This window comes from Galeopterus variegatus, unplaced genomic scaffold (genome assembly GCF_000696425.1).
Source record: "Galeopterus variegatus unplaced genomic scaffold, G_variegatus-3.0.2 Scaffold215, whole genome shotgun sequence".
NCBI classification, from domain to species: Eukaryota; Metazoa; Chordata; class Mammalia; order Dermoptera; family Cynocephalidae; genus Galeopterus; species Galeopterus variegatus.
Genome location: NW_007726326.1, coordinates 215,330 through 235,247, shown reverse-complemented (window position 1 = coordinate 235,247; position 19,918 = coordinate 215,330). Strand labels below are relative to the sequence as shown.

The window sequence follows — 19,918 nt, the reverse complement described above, 5'->3', positions numbered from 1 at the left end:
TCATACTGTTTTCCTTAATGGCTGTATTAATTTACATTCCCACAAACAATGTATAAGAATTCCCTTTTCACCACATCCTTGCCAGCAATTGTTATTTTCTGGTTTTTTGTTTTTGTTTTTGTTTGTTTTTTATAATAGCCATTCTAACTAGGGTGAGATGTCATCTCATTGTGGTTTTGATTTCCATTTCTGTGATGATTAGTGATGTTGAGTAATTTTTCATGTATTTGTTGGCCATTTGTATGTTTTCTTTTGAAAAATGTCTATTCAGGTCCTTTGCCCATTTTTAAATTGAATTATTTGGTTGTTTTTTTTTTTTTTTTTTCTATTGAGTTGTTTGAGTTCTTTGTATGTTCTGGATGTTAATCCCTTGTTGGATGCATAGTTTGCAAATATTTTCTCCCATTCTGAAGGTTGTCTTTTTGCTCTGTTGATTGTTTCCTTTGTTGTGCAGAAGCTTTTTAGATATAATCTCATTTGTTAATTTTTATTTTTGTTCTCTGTGCTTCTGAAATATTATTCATCAAATCATTGCTCAGACCTATGTCCAATATTTTTTATTTTTTATTTTTTTTGGGTTGACCTGTACGGGGATCTAAACTCTTGACCTTGGTGTTACAATGCTGCACTCTAATCACCTGAGCTAACTGGCAAGCTCCTCTTCAAAAAGTTTTATAGTTTCAGGTCTTACATTTATGTTTTTAATCCATTTTGGGTTGATTTCATTATAGGATTTGATTGCCCATTTTTTAATTGGTTTTTTTGGGTTTTTTTTTTTTTTTTTCTATTGAGTTGTTTGAGTTCTTTGTATGTTCTGGATGTTAATCCCTTGTTGGATGCATAGTTTGCAAATATTTTCTCCCATTCTGAAGGTTGTCTTTTTGCTCTGTTGATTGTTTCCTTTGTTGTGCAGAAGCTTTTTAGATATAATCTCATTTGTTAATTTTTATTTTTGTTCTCTGTGCTTCTGAAATATTATTCATCAAATCATTGCTCAGACCTATGTCCAATATTTTTTATTTTTTATTTTTTTTGGGTTGACCTGTACGGGGATCTAAACTCTTGACCTTGGTGTTACAATGCTGCACTCTAATCACCTGAGCTAACTGGCAAGCTCCTCTTCAAAAAGTTTTATAGTTTCAGGTCTTACATTTATGTTTTTAATCCATTTTGGGTTGATTTCATTATAGGATTTGAGATAGAGGTCTAGTTTCATTCTTCTGCATATGGATCTCCAATTTTCCCAGCACTGTTTATGGAAGAGACTGTTCTTTCTCTAATGTATGTTCTTGGCTCCTTTGTCAAAAATCAGTTGGCTGTAGGCTTATGGATTTATTTCTGAACTCTTATTTTGTTCTATTGGTCTATGCATCTCGTCTGTTTTTATGCTGGTACCATACTGTTTCAATTACTATAGCTTTGTAGTATATTTTGAAGTAAGGGAGTGTGACATCCCCTGCTTTGTTCTTTTTGCTCAGGATTGCTTTAGCTATTTGGGGTCTCTTGTTATTCCATATCTTTTAAAATTGTTTTTTCTATTTCTGTGAAGTATGTCATTGGTAGTTTGATGGGGATTGCATTGAGTCTGTAGATCACTTTGGGTAGTACTGTCGTTTTGACAATATTGATTCTTCCAATCCATGAGCATGGATGTCTTTTCATTTTTTTGTGTCTTCTTTAATATCTTTAATCAGCATTTTATAGTTTTAATTGTTGAGATGTTTCACTTTCTTGGTTAAATTTATTCCTAGGCATTTTGTTGTTGTTGTTGCTATTGTAAATGGGATAGCTTTCTTGATTTCTTTTTCTCCAAGTTCGTTGTTGGTGTGTAGAAATGCTACTGATTTTTGCATGTTGATTTTGTATCCTGCAGCTTTACTGAATTTGTTTATTAGGTCTAGGAGATTTTTGGTAGAGTCTTTATTAGGTTTCTCTCTCTCTCTAAAACTGTGTCATTTGCAAACATGGAAAACTTGACTTCCTCTTTTCCAATTTGGAAGCCCTTTATTTCTTTCTCTTGCCTAATTGCTCTGACTAGGACTTCCAGTCCTATGTTGAATAGAAGTGGTGTGAGTGGGCATCCTTGTCTTGTTCCAGTTCTTAGGGGGAAAACTTTCAGCATTTCCCTGTTCAGTAGGATGTTCACTGTGGGTTTGTCATATGTAGCATTTGTTGTATTAAGATACTTTCCTTCTATACCTAATTTGTTGAAAGTCTTTATCAAGAAGGGATGTTGAATTTTATCAAATGCTTTTTCTGCATCTATCAAGATGGTCGTGTTTTTTTCTTTCATTCTGTTGATGTGATGTATTAATTTATTGTTTTGCATATGTTGAACCACCCTTGCATTGCTGGTAGAAATCCTGTTTGATTATGGTGAATAATCTTTTTGATTTGCTGTTGGATTCAATTTGCTAGTATTTTATTGAAGATTTTTGCATGTGTATTCGTTAGAGATATTGGCCTGTCGTTTTCTTTTTTGTTATGTCCTTGCCTGGTTTTGGTATCAGGGTAATGCTGGCCTCATAGTATGAGTTTCGAAGAATTCCATCCACTTTAATTTTTTGAAATAGTTTAACAAGTATTGGTATTAGTTTTCTTTTTTCTTTTTTTCCTTTTTGTCTTTTTTCGTGACCGGCAACGGATCGCAACCCTCAGTGTCGCGCCCGTACCGGACCGGGACCGGCAGCGGGATCGCAACCCTCAGTGTTGTGCCCGTACCTCGCTCAACCAGTGAGTGGCCGGTCTGTATGTGGGATCCGAACCCTCGGCGGGAGCGCCGCTGTGCTCCCAAGCGGCGCACTGTAGCAGTGCGCCACTGGGCCGGCCCTGGTATTAGTTTTCTTTAATGTTTGGTAGAATTCAGCCATTAAGCCATCCGGCCCTGGGCTTTTCTTTGTTGGGAGACTTTTTATTACTGATTCAGTCTCCTTACTTGTTGTTGGTCTGTTTAGGTTTCTTTTTCTTCTTGGTTCAGTTTTGGTAGGTCATATGTGTCCAGGAATTTATCCATTTCCTCCAGGTTTTCATATTGGCATATAGTTGTTCATAATACTCTCTGATGATCATTTGCCTTTCAGTGCAATCTGTTGTAATGTCTCCATGTGCATTGATTTGGGTCTTTTCTGTCTTTTATCTAGGTTAGTCTGGTTAATGGTTTGTTGATTTTATTTATCTTTTCAAAGAATCAACTTTTCTTTTGATTAATCTTTTGTAGTTTGTTTTTGGCCTCAATTTTATTTCTGCTCTGATTTTTATTATTTCTTCAGTTATTTTGGGTTTAGTTTGTTCTTGCTTTTCTAGTTCCTTGAGGTGTATTGTTAGGCTGTTTATTTGAAATGTTTCTATTTTTTTGATGTAGGCATTTATTGCTAAAAAGTTTCCTCTTAAAGCTGCCTTGGCTATATCCTGTAGGTTTTGGTATGTTTCTATCTTCATTAGCTTTAAGAAATATTTTGGTTTCCTTCTTATTCTCTTCTTTGACCCACTGGTTGTTCAAGAGCATGTTGTTTAATTTTCATATATTCGTATACTTTCACAAGTTCTTCTTGTTGTTGCTTTCGTTTTATTCCATTGTGGTTAGAAAAAAACTTGATATGATTTCCATTTTTTGAAGTTGTTGAGACTTATTTTGTGACCTAACATATGGTCAGTCCTGAAGAATGTTCCATGTGCTGATGAAAAGAATGTGTATCCTGCAGCTGTTCAGTTAAATGCTCTGTATATGTCTGTGGGTCAATCGTCTTGGGAGCTGGCTCACTGGGGATATGGTTCCTGGATTGATTCTGAGGCTGGGGATATGAGAGTATCTTGTGTCAGGGTCCCTGAGCATGGTTTACAGAGGCAGGGTTACTGTGCTGCTTCTCTGAGCAGGGGTGGATCTGCCATGGGAACATCAGTCAAGCTGTTTCTCACTCGGATGCATGTGCGTGTAATGGCTCAAAGATTCAGGGGTGGGTCTTCCATGGGCTGAGCTCTTTTTCTGAGCCAAGGATGTGGGTGCACTTTGGTTTGGCTAACTGAGTGTCAGTATGCTGGTGGTCCTTATGCTCAAGATCACATTGCTAATAAATAATGAAGCCATATTTTATACATGTTTTTCTCACTCTGAGCCCATGGAAGTAAGCAAAGAGAGTAGTGAGTGAACTGAGTGTAGAACATTGAATGCTGTGGAATAGTCGGAGAGAAGCAAAAGTAGGTTGGGGCCATTTTTTGAAAGATATTAAAGAAGTTTGAACTCAGTCTTATAGATAGAAGGGTACTATTGAAGATGTTTGAACCCGGAGTTGGTAGAGTAGCACAGAGGGTCAGTGTTTGAGGATTCATAAACTGGAGATTGAAATTATTTTGTTATGTAAATTTCATTATGAGTCCTTTGAACATCACAAATATAAATTTTAAAAATTATAATTTTGAATAATGCCATCAAAAATTTATAATAGAAGGGGAATACATGAAGATGAACTTTCTTATGGCAGTAACAATAGACTCTTTTCTGCAGTTATGACAATCTGTACATAAAAATTCTTGTTCCTTTTGGCCCCAGGGTTTATCTCAAAGGTCTGTTCTTGGTTTTATAATAAACAGATTATTCTTTCGGTGCAGAGAATACTTATTTTAAAAGGGTGAGAAAGTCCTAAGGGCTTTAATTATAAATTCTGGATGTCAAAAAGACTTCAAAATTGTACTTAAATAACATTAAATCTTTCAGAATGTACAATAGGTTTTTGTTTGCTTTTAATACTTGACTAAAAAGGCAGGTCAACATCTGAGCTAAACCAGTAAGCAGATAAACGGTCAAATGATTGTTATAGAAAATTAGCTTCTATCCCTTTTTCTTCAAGGCTATTATATACCAACCTGATTCACTTTGGCATGAATGAGACTTGCATCATCTGAAAAGTTTTTAAAATAGTATTTCAGTTTTATGGTTCTTACTTTTTAAAGAATTTAAGAGGATTGTATTATTTATGATTATGATTTATATCTGTTATATTGCTATTACCTTTACTTTCTAAATTAAACAATGAAATGAACAAATTGGTTATTTTACTTTCATTGGAATTCATCATAAGGTTTTTAGTAAGTATAAAGGAAATAAATTGTATATAGACATAAATTTCACTTAGATTTAAGTTTACCTATTTTTGGATTCTATTTAATAGAAAGTTTAAACCAATAGTAAACTGTATTGCTTGCTGATAAACGGTGGTACTTTTTAAAATTGCTCTAAACATTCTAGTAAGTTCTACATATGATATCAATTTGATTTTTTTTACTTTTCAGAAGATGCATACCAGAAGAAAGCAAGATTATTTGTTCCTAGAGTTTTGATTCTTCCTTCTTTGCTGTTTTTAAATTTGTAATTATAAATGTTATTTTAATCAAATCTACAATTATAAAAGTAATTATAAATGTTAGCATTAGTTTATTTTTTTTCCCTCTTATTTTTTTCCCGATTATTGATAATTCAATAATCGGAAACTTTTTTTTTAGTAGACTTTATTTTTTAGAGTAGTTTTATGTTCACAGCAAAATTGAGCATAAAGCACAGAAAGTTCCCATATATCCCTTGTTTCCACACATGCTCAAATTCCCCCACTTTCAACATCCTGCAGTGGTGTGGTATATTTATTACAGTTGACGAACCTACATTGACACATCATTATCACTCAAAGTCCATAGTTCACGTTAGAGTTCACTCTTAGTGTTGCACATTTTATGGGTATAATGATATGTATCCACTATTATAGTTTGATACAGAATAATTTCACTGCCCTAAAAATCCTCTGTGCTCTGCCTTTTCAATCCTCTTACACCGTTAACCCCTGGCAACCACTGATGTTTTCACTGTCTTCATAGTTTTGCCTTTTCCAGAATGTCATATAGTTGGAATTATATAGTATGTAGCCTTTCAGATTGGCTTCTTTCACTTAGTAATATACATTTAAGTTTCCTTCCTTCATGTCTTTTCTTGGCTTTTTTAGCTCATTTCTTTTTAGCATTGAATAATAGTCCATTGTCTGGGTGTACCACAGTTTATTCATTCACCTACTGAAGGACATCTTGGTTGCTTCCAAATTTTGGCAAGCAATTATGAGTAAAACTGCTATAATCATTTGTGTGCAGGTTTTTGTATGGACTAAGTTTTTAACTCATTTGGGTAAATAGTTAGGAACTTGATTGCTGGATTATATAGAAGAGTATATTTAATTTTGTAAGATACTGCAAAAATGTCTTCCAAAGTGGATATACCATTTTCCATTCCCACTAGCAATGAATGAGAGTTCCCATTCCCTCTGTTATGACTGGATTTTTGCCTATCTGATTATAGTAGAAATGATAGGAGTGATAAAAAAGATAAATCAGATCTACAATGTGCCCTCAATGAACATTCTAGTAGGTCAAACAAGATATGTACATTGAAAATAATTATATAGAGTGAAAAGTGGATGAGTGCCAGCAGAATGATATTAGGTAAATATATCGTGGGCATTCAGGGATAGAGAGACTAATGCAAAGTGAGTTAGAAGGAAGAGCTGTTGATTAAGCGGGGTGTAGATGGGTGGGTCAGACCTGAATATTCACAATTGTTCCAGGTCGAGTTGATTCTGAGATGGACCCTGTGGGTTAGAGGGAAAAGTTTGATCACAGGTACGGAGATAGGAGAGTGTGTGTCCTGTATAGATGCAGAATCAGGCTAGTGGTGGTTTACAGGCATTGTGAGAAAAAAACACAACTAGCATTGTAGATAAAAGTTCAGGTTTTGGAATCAGATAGACTAGGTTAAAATCCTGGTTCTAACATTTACTAGCTAGCTATATGCCTTGGACAAGTTATTTGGTATCTTTAAACCTTATCTGTAAAGTATGATTAATAGTACCTATCTCATGGGCCGGCCCGGTGGCGCACTGCTACAGTGCGCCGCTTGGGAGTGGGGCGGCGCTCCCGCCGAGGGTTCGGATCCCACATACAGACCGGTTCCCGCTCACTGGCTGAGCGAGGTGGGGGCACAGCGCCGAAGGTTGCGATCCCATTGCCGGTCCCGGTCCGGTACGGGCGTGACACTGAGGGTTGCGATCCGTTGCCGGACACGAAAAAAGACAAAAAGGAAAAAAAAAATAGTACCTATCTCATAAAGATTAAGTGAGCTAATTAGGTCAAATGCCTGCAAAACATATTCCATAGATGTTTGCTGTATAGAGTGTATTTTTCAGACAAAATTTTGAAAAGGAAGTCCTTCAAGCAAACAAATGAGAGGAATGCTATTCTGGTTGGATCTGGTAGATATTGAGGATAGAGGTTGTGAAAGATCATTGGATTTGGTGGCTCAGAGGATGGCCTATTAAATACAAGGGGTAGGTTGTGAGTGGTTGGCAAAGATATTAACTAATGCATCACAGGTACCTTCCTGAAGGCATTGCTTGTCTGGAGCCTCCCTCTCTTACTGTTTCATGTCAGGACTGGAGTATCATTTACAGGGAATAGCCCATATTGCATCTTAGCCAGATTCCTTGATTGACCACCATTAGTATTTTCTACATTGTGTTAAAATGCTGGAGAAGTAGCTAGAGGGCTGTTTTTCTTGTTTTCTCTCAATACTCCCAGAGTTTTAAAATTGCATGTAATAGAATTGAATAGAATTTTGTCTTCTACCAAAATAAGCCTGGATTTTCAACAATGATAATGATAAATTGATGTTCTGAAATAAATTGGCATTTTGAGGAGATAAAAGTGAAATTATGGATCAGATTGGTCTTTTGAGTCTGTAAGATAGCCTCATCCAATAAAACAGGCAACTCTATATTGGTCCTCCAGTATTACTTTTCAACTCTTACAGGCTTCTATAAACCAGAAGTCTAGGAATCATTTGAGATGGTTATTAGAGGAAAGAGTGAGATGGGGAAGGAATCTTTAGAAACATAAGGGGTAAGGTAAATCTTTCTTGTTTGTAGGATAAGAAACAGGAAGCATTGGTAGGTAATTGGAGAGGGGTTTGAAGGGCTAATGGAGAAGGATTACAGGGGAAGCTGAGGGAGGTCTGAATTGAATTGCAGAACAGGAAAGTCTTGATGTGGATTCTTAGGCAGATGTAAACTGTAATGGATGGAGTAGTGGGGCGATACTTTTATAATATGAGTTTATATGTTATAAAAAGATATAAATATACATATAAAGAGTTTTTAAAATTTATATATGTAAACTTGGAATTATGGCATTTATAATTCAAATTATTTTGAGTTGGAATTATAAAAGGACAGTTCTAACTTTCTGAAAATTTAGAAGTGTCTGAAATGTCCTCACGTTTTTTTTAAAGAAATTATCTTAGTCTAAGTTTTTTTTTTTTTTCCTTTTTGTCTTTTTTCCTGTCTGGCAACGGATTGCAACCCTCGGTGTTGCACCGGCACCTCGCTCAGCCAGTGAGCGGCCGGTCTGTATGTGGGATCCGAACCCTCGGCGGGAGGCGCACTGTAGCAGTGCGCCACCGGGCTGGCCCCCCTCTTAAGTTTCAACTCTTTTCTATTTCATACTTTTCTAGGTCTAGACTACATGGAAATAATTCAAGCTTGTGCCTAGTCATGTTGGAGACAGCTGGAATATGAATAAAACCTTTTTTTTTTTTTTTTTGTTTGTTTGTTTGTTTGACATAAATTATACAAATGTATGATTTTTTAAAAACTCTTTTGGATCATTTTTCTTTTCTGGAGCAGAGATTCTTTTCAGTTTTGATACTGATCATTATAGTGGATCCTAAACTTACTCTTTTTATTTAAAAAATTTAAGCAATCTTTTACGTGTTTTTAAAGTTAGAGTGGGGACTATAGAAACCAAATCTAATGTGATTATGGCAAGCAGATGTCTTAGGTTTTCTGGAGTGATCCTGATATTTCGATACTCTGTGTGATAGTCTGACAGTCTGTCTTTGTATTTGGCTCAGAAAACATGGTTGCCATAAATAGAGCTAGTCTCTAAATTAGGTGGCAGATTAAAGGATATAAATAGAGCTATAAGGAATGGTAACCCAATGAATGAGAAATCACTGTGGTGAATATTTGGCTTTTATTTTTTACCCAAGATTTATATTAAGACTGTATTTCATGTCATTGTTTCCTTTCTGATGTAGTTTTCAACTTGACCAACAACGTGGATTTGGACAACACCAAAAAGAAAATGGAGATATACCAAAAGGAAAACAAAGATGTCATTCAGAAAAATAAGTTGAAGCTGGTGGGTTACTAAGAATTTTCTTCTTTTGAATTAGAAACAAATGCTTCCACATGATGCTTTAAAAAGCTATCTTCCTTTAACACCAGTTACATTTACAAAAATAGAAATAAAAGTTAGGCCCAAAATATTAGTATATGTTATATAGGCATGTACGTAGGCAGGCATACATTACTGTAGCAAAAACAGCTTTGACGGCATTATGTTAGACTGTGCCTTCTTAAGGAAGTGGATCTTGTAGGTAGGTGATTGTTAATGCTAGTTTTGCCTCTCTGTATAATTCCCTGGTAAGTATGCATTTGGACAATGGTCACAAAATAAAGGAAGTTCAGTTTTATACATGGACATTAATTTCTTTCTCATCTAAAAGAAGGGGAAAACTTAGACAGACATTGATGGAGCTCCCAAGAGGTAGATAAAGAAAACAAAGACGCTATTTATTAGAAACTAAAATGAATTCATGATTAAATCAGAGGAACAAATTTGCAAGCTAAGCTTAACTTTGGTTTTCCTAATAGTTACTTTTTTGGTTTTGCTGAAATAGTAACATTTCCACATATAAAAGTAATTTTGGTTTGTTTTAGTTGATTTAATGTAGAACATTTTTTTTTTTCACTTTGCACAATCTCATTTATTTATTTATTTACTTATTTAATTTTACTTCTCAAAATACATTGTAGTTGATTTTCATGCCCCTTTACCCATTCCTCTCCACCCTGTCCCCGCCCCCCATCATATCTGTTCACTTGACTTAAATAATTCAAGGAATTTTTGTGGTTATTCTGTCTTCTTTCCCCCCACCCATCCTTTATTTGTTTGTGTGTTTATTTATTTATTTTTAGCTCCCACAAATAAGTGAGGACATGTGGTATTTCTCTTTCTGTGCCTGACTTGTTTCCCTTAATGTAATTTTAATGTAGAAAATTTTTTGAAATACTTTAGGACTTAAAAATAAAATATTAAAATGTTTTCTATAACGAAAGGATAATTGTGTGCATACAGAGATGTAATTGTCTAATTGATATAACTTAGCTATCTTTTTTTTTTTTGGCACAACTTGGCTTTCTAGTTTTGGGGGAAAGCAGAGGTAATTACTTTTGAGGTACTTTATCAGGAATTTGTAATCATCATTAAAAATGAGTACAAGTATAATTGGATCATGTAGCTTGTATTTTTGTTTTGTGTGTAGAAGGGACTTCCTCCTTATAGTCTTGTAGTGTTTCATTTAGGCACTTATTTCCTGCCATAAGGCTGTCAAGGAATTGACACTACATTCTCATTCTATTCATACCCAGCCTGGCTTCCTTAAAAAGGTATATCATTTCTGAGTGCATCAGTGTGCCGTAAATGTTACTCTCCTTGCCCAATAGCCTTCTCTGGGTACATCAGAAGATGCATGTAAAATAGGTATGCCTAAGTAACCTTTGCATTAGCCCTATTTAACTCAATAATGGAAGGTTGTTCTTTTCAAGTTCTTTTCAACTTTTTATCTACAGTTTTAAGCTAAGAATTAATATTGAGAGTTGCAATAAAAGAATAATCTAATTCTAGACTCTTTATTTTGAAGTAGGAATTTCTAATTATCTGAGAACTTTATAATGATAGGTCATTGAATAAAACAGGTACTTTATTTCATGCATGTTACAGTGAGATTATTTGTTGCTTTTATTTTTCCGTATTAATGTCTAGCACTTGGATATGTTATAACTAAGAGTTTTGGTGGGTAATTCATTATCATTTATTAATTGGTCATTCTGTGCAGACTATTTTACTTGTTAGTGATGCTTACCTGGGAGTTCGATATTGACATAAACAGACTTAGGACCACATTTTTTAGGATGGTGCTAATTAACACATATCAGGAACTATGGTCTTGTTGGATAGAGCGAGCCCTGAAGTGGTCCATGAAGCATGGGCTAACTTACATGGCTGGTCTTTTTTCTAACCTGAGGTGGCAACTTGCCTTTACTGTCTCTGTGAATTGCGAAGTCTCACTGTTCCAAAAATACTAGAATTGTATCAAAGAAGAAAAGAAAAAAGCACACTCTTGCATGATTAGGCACATAAAATGACCCATTTCTGACACAGAGAAAATATTATTGACTTGCCCACTGAAGAGATCTTGTTTCATGCAGCTGGCACTTAACATCAGTGTGAGCATGGAAAAACTGAACAAAGGAGATCTAATCTTGAAATAGAGTCTTAGTGAAGATTAGCTTAATTTTTATTTTCTGTTTTCTGGATTCTTGTGAGCAGAAGAAATTGCTGTGTAGCATGTTTAACAATTTGGCAAAAAAAATTCACTTCAATAAATATTTGAACATTTGGTAAGAATATTGTATACAAAGATGAATATGAGTTTTCATTCTCTAGGGATCAGGTAATTTCAATACAGTGTCATAAGCACAAGGAAAGAGCTATGTGCCTGTTATTATGTGAGCACAGAGGACGGATACCTAATTCATTCTGGAAAATTGGGAAAGGCATTCCAGGAGAAATGATGCCTGTATCCTTGAAGGATGAGTAGAAGTTACCCAGGTGAAAAAGATGGGACAGGGGTGGGTGTAGAGAGGTTGGCACATGGACATTCAGGCAGAAAGAAATCATGAACAAAGGCAAGAAGGCATGGATAATCATGGAGAGTTCTGAGAGTTTTAAGTAATTCTGTGCTTTTGAAGTCTGAAAGACAGAGAGGGCTGAAGTTGGAGAAGTAGAAAGGGCTTAGGGTCACATAAGATCTTATGCACTGTGAAAACTAATTTGGGCTTATATAGACCAGCTGTTTTTAGGTCTTGACAGGTGAAATTTTCTTCAAATGAAAGCTTACTCAGAATACTCTGGTTGAAGTGATAACGGGATGAGGGACAGGCTGGATTCTCAACTGGTCAATCTCTTCTTTAGTTTACCTTAAGTCATCTTATTAGGGAATTCCCTAGGTTCCTTAGAGCAATGTTATAAAAACCATTTGTTGATGATTGCTGTTGAAGCATTTTATGCAAGATAGTAAATAAGGTATTGTACTTATTAGGATAGATTTAGTGACTTTGTGGGATTGAATTCAAGAGGGGCAAGCCTGGAGTCTGGCAGACCAGTTGAGTTCTCATTCAATTATTGCAGTCATGTACGTAAGTTCCAAGATGACTAAACAAGGAATGGAGTGGTAGGAATGAATTGGAGAAATATTTTGAGTTTAAAATAGTCAGTCCTATTGATGGTTTAGAATGGTGAGGTGAGGAAAGGGAGGATGATGGGTAAGGTAATGCCATTAGGAAGAATAGAGTGACCTTTAGTCTTTCAAATTGTTTTATTTATCTCAGTCCAATATCTTCTTCAGTGTTCCCCTAATGTTTGATTTTTTTCTATTTTTGGATTTTTTTTAATGATCACTATTTTCCTAGTTATTTAGTCAGCTAGATAGCCAACCAATATTTATTGAGGACTATGTAAACCTGAAAGAAGAAACTAAAGCAAAAGTATAAAACAAAAAATTTATTTGGGCCAAGGTTTAGGACTGCAGAGTAGAAAAACACAAATTCAGGTTGCCTTGAAATTGTACTCTGCCTGGCTGTAGTTACAAACAGATTTTAAAGGGAGAAAGGAAGAAGTAAAGGGGCAGTTTCAAAGTTGTATGCCAGGGATTTGCATTGGTTTGCTAAAATAACTTGAGATACTGATTGGCTATACATTGCTCTTTCCATCATAAATTCCAGGAACATTGCGACAAAAAAGAGTGAGGGTCACTTTTTACAGAGATCGGACTAAGATTAGATAAGGCAGTTTGAAAGACTAAAAGTCACTGTGTTCTTCTTATAGTACTACCTGACCCATAATCTCCCTTTCTTCAATAGGACTATTTTAAACTCAAAATATTTATCTAATTCATCCCTAACTCTCCATTCCTTGTCTAAGTCATCTCTGAACTTATCTACATGGCTGCAATAACCTTTGGGTGATCTGTATTTGTTGGTGGTACCAGCTTGTCTACTGAAAATGTGCTTTTTAGTAATTTTCCGACACGGGCGAGGGGAATGTGACTGATGGTTCATCCTCATATCTCTCTGGGCCTATTAAATTTAGCAGACTTTGCTCTTCTTAGATTGTTCTGAGTTACTTTCTTTCTCACCTAGTATGTGCAGAATACTCATATATTATATTTCTGTGAGAAAACTGAGATTACGAGTTTCTCAGTTGCCAAAGCCAATAGACTCTATTAGTCTGAATCTCATTTGGCCCCTGGGCAATGTTTTGTGAAGGCTTTTTCTCTTGCTGTTGAAACTCTTGCCTTATGAGGAGCTACTCCGTCCTCCTTCTCATCCTGGTGCTCTTATCTTCTTTCATCCTCTTATGAACCTTATTTTCTTCCTGTCTCATAAATACAAGTTTCTCTCAGTGGTTCTCTTTATGCTGATTACTTTCAAATGTTTCTGCTGTCCATTGTTTTTCTCCTGAGCTCCTAGAATTATATTATGTAATATATCTGCGTATCTCTATATGGTTTTTAGACATTTCCTTCCGGATGTATTATAGGCACCTGTAATTCAGTATGTCCAGAACTAAGCTTTTTATCTTCACTCTCCTACCTGTTTTATTATGTTCTTTTTAAAGCTGTGTTTTATTTTATTGTGATAAGAACACTTAACACAGTATTGACTCTCTCGACTATAGGTACAATGCTGCACAGCAGATCTCTAGAACTTCAGAACTAAGCTTTTTATCTTCACTCTCCTACCTGTTTTATTATGTTCTTTTTAAAGCTGTGCTTTATTTTATTGTGATAAGAACACTTAACACAGTATTGACTCTCTCGACTATAGGTACAATGCTGCACAGCAGATCTCTAGAACTTGTTCATCTTGCTTAACTGAAACTTTATGCTCGGTGATTAGTAACTCCCTATTTCTCCCTCCTCCTACCCCTGGCAACCACCATTCTACTCTTTGATTCTATGAATTTGACTATTTTAGATACTTTATGTAAGTGGAATCATGCAGTATTTGTCTTTCTGTGACTGGCTTATTTCACTTAGCATAATGTTCTCAAGGTTCACCCATATTGTCACATATTGCAGAATTTCTTTCCTTTTTAAGGCTGAATAGTATTTTGTTGTATGTGTATACCACATTTTCTTTATCCATTCATTTGTCAATCAGTGGACATTTAGGTTGTTTCTACATCTTGGCTATTGTGAATAGTGCTACAGTAAACATAGAAATGCTAATATCTCATGAGTTCCTGATTTCAGTTCTTTTAGATAAATACCAAGAAAGTGGGATTGCTAGATCGTATGGTAATTCTATTTTTAGTTTTGTGAGAAACCTCCATACTCTTTTCCATAGTGGCTGCACCATTTTTCATACCCACCAAAGGTGTGTATGTGTTCCAATTTCTCCACATCCCTGCCAACAGTTAACTTTTTTTCTTTGATGATAGCTATCTCTAACAGGTATGAGGGGATATCTCATTGTGGTTTTGATTTGTATTTCCCTGATGAGTGACAGTGAACATTTTTTCATATACCTGTGGCCATTTGTATGTTTCTTTATAGAAATGTTTATTCTAGTCCTTAGCCCATTTTTAAACCAGGTTGTTTTCTTGCCTTTGAGTTGTAGGAGTTCCTAGTATATTTTGGAGATTAACCCCTTATCAGGTATATGGTTTGCAAATACTTTTTCCCATTCTCTAAGTTGCCTTTTCACTGTGTTGTATCCTTTGCTGAGCAGAAACTTTTTAGTTTGCTTTGGTCCTACTTGCTTATTTTCATTTTTGTTGCCTGTACTTTTGTATCATATTCATGAAACCATTGCCAAAATAAATGTCAAGAAGCTTTTCCCCTATGTGTTCTTTTAGAGTTTTACATGTTCCAGTCTAATGTTTAAGTCTTTATTTTGGGTTGATCTTCATGTATAGTATAAGGTTCCAATTTCATTCTTTTGCATGTGGATATCCATTTTTTCCAGCACCAGTTATTGAAGAAACTATCCATTCCCCATTGTGTATTCTTGGTACTCTTGTTGAAGATCAGTTGACCGTGTATGCATGGATTTATTTCTGGGTTCTCTATTATGTTCCCTTAGTCTAGATGTCTGTCTTTATGCCAGTAACATACTGTTTTGATACTGTAGCTTTGTAATATATTTTGAAATCAGGAAATATGATGGTTCCAGTTTTGTTCTTCCTCAAGATTGCTTTGGCTATTCATCGTCTTTTGTGTTTCCAAATGAATTGTAGAATTGTTTTTTCTGTTTCCATAAAAAATATCATTGGAATTTTGATAGGGACTGCATTGAATCTGTGGATCACTTTGAGTAGTGTGGACATTTTAACAATATTGTCTTCCAATCTGTGAACATGGGATGTCTTTCCATTTGTTGTGTCTTTAATTTCCTTCATCAATGTTTTGTAGTTTTTGGTATATAAGTCTTCCACCTCTTTTGTTAAATTTATCCTTAAGTATTTTATTCTTTTTGGTACTATTATAAAGTGGGGGGACTGGCTGCTTAGCTCAGTTAGTTAGAGTGCCACCTTGTAATGCCAAGGTCAAGAGCTCAGATCCCTGCACTGGCCAGCCAAAATAAATAGATAGATAGATAGATAGATAGATAGATAGATAGATAGATAGATAGATATAGGTAGATAGATATAGATAGATAGATAGATAGATATAGATAGATAAATAAATAAATAAATATATATGTGTGTGTGTGTATATATATATTAGTAAAATGGGATTCTTTTCCTAATTTCCTTTTCAAGTAGTTTGTTACTAGTGTATAAAAACACAATTTATTTTTGTATAGAAACACAACTTATTTTTGTATGTTGATTTTGTATTCTGAAATTTTACTGAATTCATTTATTAGTTTGAAACAGTTTGTTTTATGGATTTTGTAGGGTTTTCTGTATCATGTTGTCTTTCAACAGGAACAGTTTTACTTTTTTTTTTGATTTAGATGTCTTTTATTTCTTTTTCTTGTTTAATTGCTCTGGCTAGGACTTCCAGTACTATGTCGAATAGAAGTTATGAGAGTGGGCATCCTTGTCTTGTTCCTGATCTTAGAATAAACTTTTCAGTCTTTCACCATTGAGTGTATTAGTTGTGGGTTTTTGTATATGGCTTTTTTATGTTGAGGTACTTTCCTTCTATTCCTAGTTTGTTGAGAGTTTTTATCATGAAAAGGTATTAAATTTTGTCAACTTTTTTCTGTATCTATTGATATAATTATGTGAGTCTCATTCTTCATTCTGTTAATGTAGTATATTACATCTATTGATTTTGCATGTTGAACCATCCTTGCATGTCAAGGATTATTCTCACTTGGTCAGAGTGTAAGATCCTTTTAATGTGCTATTGGATTTGGTTTTCTAGTATTTTGTTGAGAACTTTTGCACCTGTGTTCATCAAGAATATTTGTTTGTAGTTTTCTTGTGGTGTCTTTGTTTTTGGTGTCAGCGAAATGTGGGCCTCATAAAATGAGTTTGGAAGTGTCCTCTTCTTCAGTTTTTGGAAGACTTTGAGAAGGATTGGCATTAATTCTTCTTAAGTGTTTGGCAGAATTCACTAGTGAAGCCATCTGGTCTTTGGCTTTTCTTTGTTAGGGGGTATGATTACTGATTTAATATCTGTTTTAGTCGCAGGTCTTTTCAGATGTTCTATTTCTTCATGATTTTGTCTTAGTAGTTTGTATGTTTCTAGGAATTTATTTCTTTTAGGTTAACCAATTTGTTGTTGTAAAATTTTTCTTTTTTTTTGGTCTTTTTTCGTGTCCGGCAATGGATCGCAACCCTCAGTGTCGCGCCTGTACTGGACCGGGACCGGCAACGGGATCGCAACCCTCGGTGTTGCGCCCGCACCTCGCTCAGCCAGTGAGAGGGAACCGGTCTGTATGTGGGATCCGAACCCTCGGCGGGAGCGCCGCTGCGCTCTCAAGCGGCGCACTGTAGCAGTGCGCCACCGGGCTGGCCCTGTTGTTGTAAAGTTTTTCATAGTAGTCTCTTATGATCCTTTCTGTTAGTGGCATCAGTTGTAATGTCATCTTTTTTTTTTTTTTTTTGAGACTTTTCTCTCTTTTTCATAGTCTTGCTAAGAGTTTGTCAATTTTCTTTATCTTTTTGAAAAAAAAAACAACTCTTTTGTTTATTTTTTTCCTATTTTTCTATGTTATTTATTTCTGCTCTAATGTTTATTATTTACTTTGTTTTGCTAGCTTTGGGCTTAGTTTGTTCTTTTTCTAGCTCCTTGAAATGTATAATTAGGTTGTTTATTTGAGCTCTTTCTTTTTTAATGTTGATGTTTTATCAAAATAAATTTCCCTTATACTACTACGTTTGCTGCATCCCTTAAGTTTTGGTATGCTGGGTTTTCATATTTGTTTGTCTTGAGGTATTTTCTAACTTCCTTTTTTATTTTTCTTTGACTCAGTGGTTGTTCAAGAGTGTGTCATTTAATTTCCACATTAAAATTTGTGAATTTTCCAGTTTCCTTCTGGTATTGATTCCTAGATTTATTCCATTGTGATCAGGAAAGATACTTGGTATGATTTCAGTCTTCTTAAATTTGTTAAGACTTGTTTTGTGACCCAGCTTGTGATCTGTCCTGGAGAAAGTTCTGTATGCTTGAGAAGATGGTATATTCTGCTCCTGTTGGGTGGAATGTTCTATATATGTCTGTTAGGTCCCTTTTGGTATATAGTGTTGTTCAAGACCTCTGTTTTCTTATTGATCTGATCTTCTGTCTGTATATTCCATCCATTATTGAAAGTGGACTGTTGAAGTCTTTTACTGTTTTTGTGTTGCTGCCTATTTCTCCCTTCAGTTGTCAATGTTTGCTTTATATATTTAGGTGCTCTAATGTTGGGTGCATATATGTTAATAATTGTTATATAACCTATTTATCATTATATAATGTCCTTCTTTGTTTCTTGTGACAGTTTTTTACTTAAAGTCTATTTTGTCTCTTACTATGTTTTTTATTTCAGTGAATGATTTCAGCATCCATCCAAGTGTTCAAGTCATATCTGGTTAGTCTTTATGTTCTGCCAGTGTTCATTTCTTATTATTTTTTAAACATGGTTCCTCCTCTAATGTTAATATTACCATTTTTAGAACCCTTACCATTTCTTATCTGGGTTATTGGAATACTCTTAACTAGTCTTCCTGTTGTCATTCTCAAACCTAATTGATCTATACACCTTCTGCTTTCAGTCATCTTTCTAAATCCATCCCTCAAATTCCCTCACTATCTTCCCCGTTGCTTTAGTATGGCACAATCTCCATTAGTATGGTATGACAGACCCTCCATGATCTGCCCTCTGCATCTGTCCTATGAAGAGGACTTCAGCTTTATTTATAGCTTTCTCCCACCCCCGTACTTCATGACTGTTCCATACCAAGCATTCTAGCTTTTTTCATGTTTTTGCCCCCCTTTTTTTTGGTCTTTGCTTAAATGGCTATTCCACTATCAATGGAGGTAAGTACCTACTGTTTGAAATCCTTAGCTCAACCTCCATATATTAGTTCCCTAGGGCTGCTGTAGCAAATTACCACAAACTGCGTGGCTTATACAGGAATTTATTCTCTCATTGTGTGGAGGCTTGAAGTCTGAAACCAAGATGTAAGCAGGGTCATGCTCTTTTTGAAGCCTGCAGAGGAGGATTCCTCCTTGCTGCTTCTAGCTTCTGGTGGTTGCCAGCAGTCTTTATTATTCTTTGTTATAGTTGCATCACTCTAATTCTGCCTCTGTCTTCACATGGTTTTCTCCCCTGTATGTCTGTGTCCAAATTTCCAGTATGACATTGTCTTGACTTGATTACATCTGCAGAGACTCAAATAAGGTCATATTTACAGGAGAAAGGACTTCAACATATCTTTTTTGGGGGACACAATTCAATCCACAGCACTGTATGTGAAACCTTTTCTGATTCTACTTGTCCTCCCAAATAGAATTTACCACCCTATCTATCAATGTGTCCTCACTATATTCCCTGTGTGTACCTTACTAACACTTGTCATACTTAATTGCATATCTGAGCATGTATACATAAATATATGCGTATGTCTGTGTGTATACATATATATGCATGTGTCCATGTTTACACACACACAGAGTCATGCACTGCGTAACAGTGGTGTGGTCAATGTCGGACTGTATATATGACTGTGGTTAGAGCAAAGGCTATACTGTATAGCCTAGGCGTGTAGTAGGCTATACCATCTAGGTTTGTGTAAGTATACTATGATTTTGCACAAGGACAAAACCACCTAATGATTGATTTCTCAGAACATATCCCTGTCATTAGGTAATGCATGTCTGATGTCTGATGTCTGATATATGAGTGTGTGTGTGTGTGTATGTGTGTATGAATATACCCACACTACTGTTTTATTATGGTGCTCATCCTTTTCTGCTTATGTGCCACCAAGTATGTGGTTCACTTTTCAGCCTTCATATCTCAGCCCTTAACTTATTACATTTATTCCTACTAATCTCTCTAGATCAAGTTTGAATTCCTTTTCCACTGGAAGCCATGAGCTAGAGTAGTGATCTTGTTAACATAGGTGGAGAGGTTTGTAAAATGATTGGGAAAGATGCTAATAGGATGTAGCAACTAATTAATTTAAAGGGAATGGGGAGAGAGGGAGTAAACAAAGATGACTTTGAGGTTGAGTTGACTTGAGATGTTGGAGTGCACCTAGC

General features: G+C 35.4%; 1 protein-coding gene across 1 annotated transcript in view; it reads left to right on the top strand.

Moving 5' to 3' along the window:
• Window positions 1-19,918, top strand: part of MNAT1 (MNAT CDK-activating kinase assembly factor 1) — a 220,380-nt gene that overhangs the window by 56,811 nt on the left and 143,651 nt on the right. Inside the window, exon 4 of the mRNA XM_008565940.1 lies at window positions 9,125-9,228. Within this exon, the coding sequence (XP_008564162.1) occupies window positions 9,125-9,228 (104 nt within the window). The remainder of the gene's footprint in view (window positions 1-9,124; window positions 9,229-19,918) is intronic.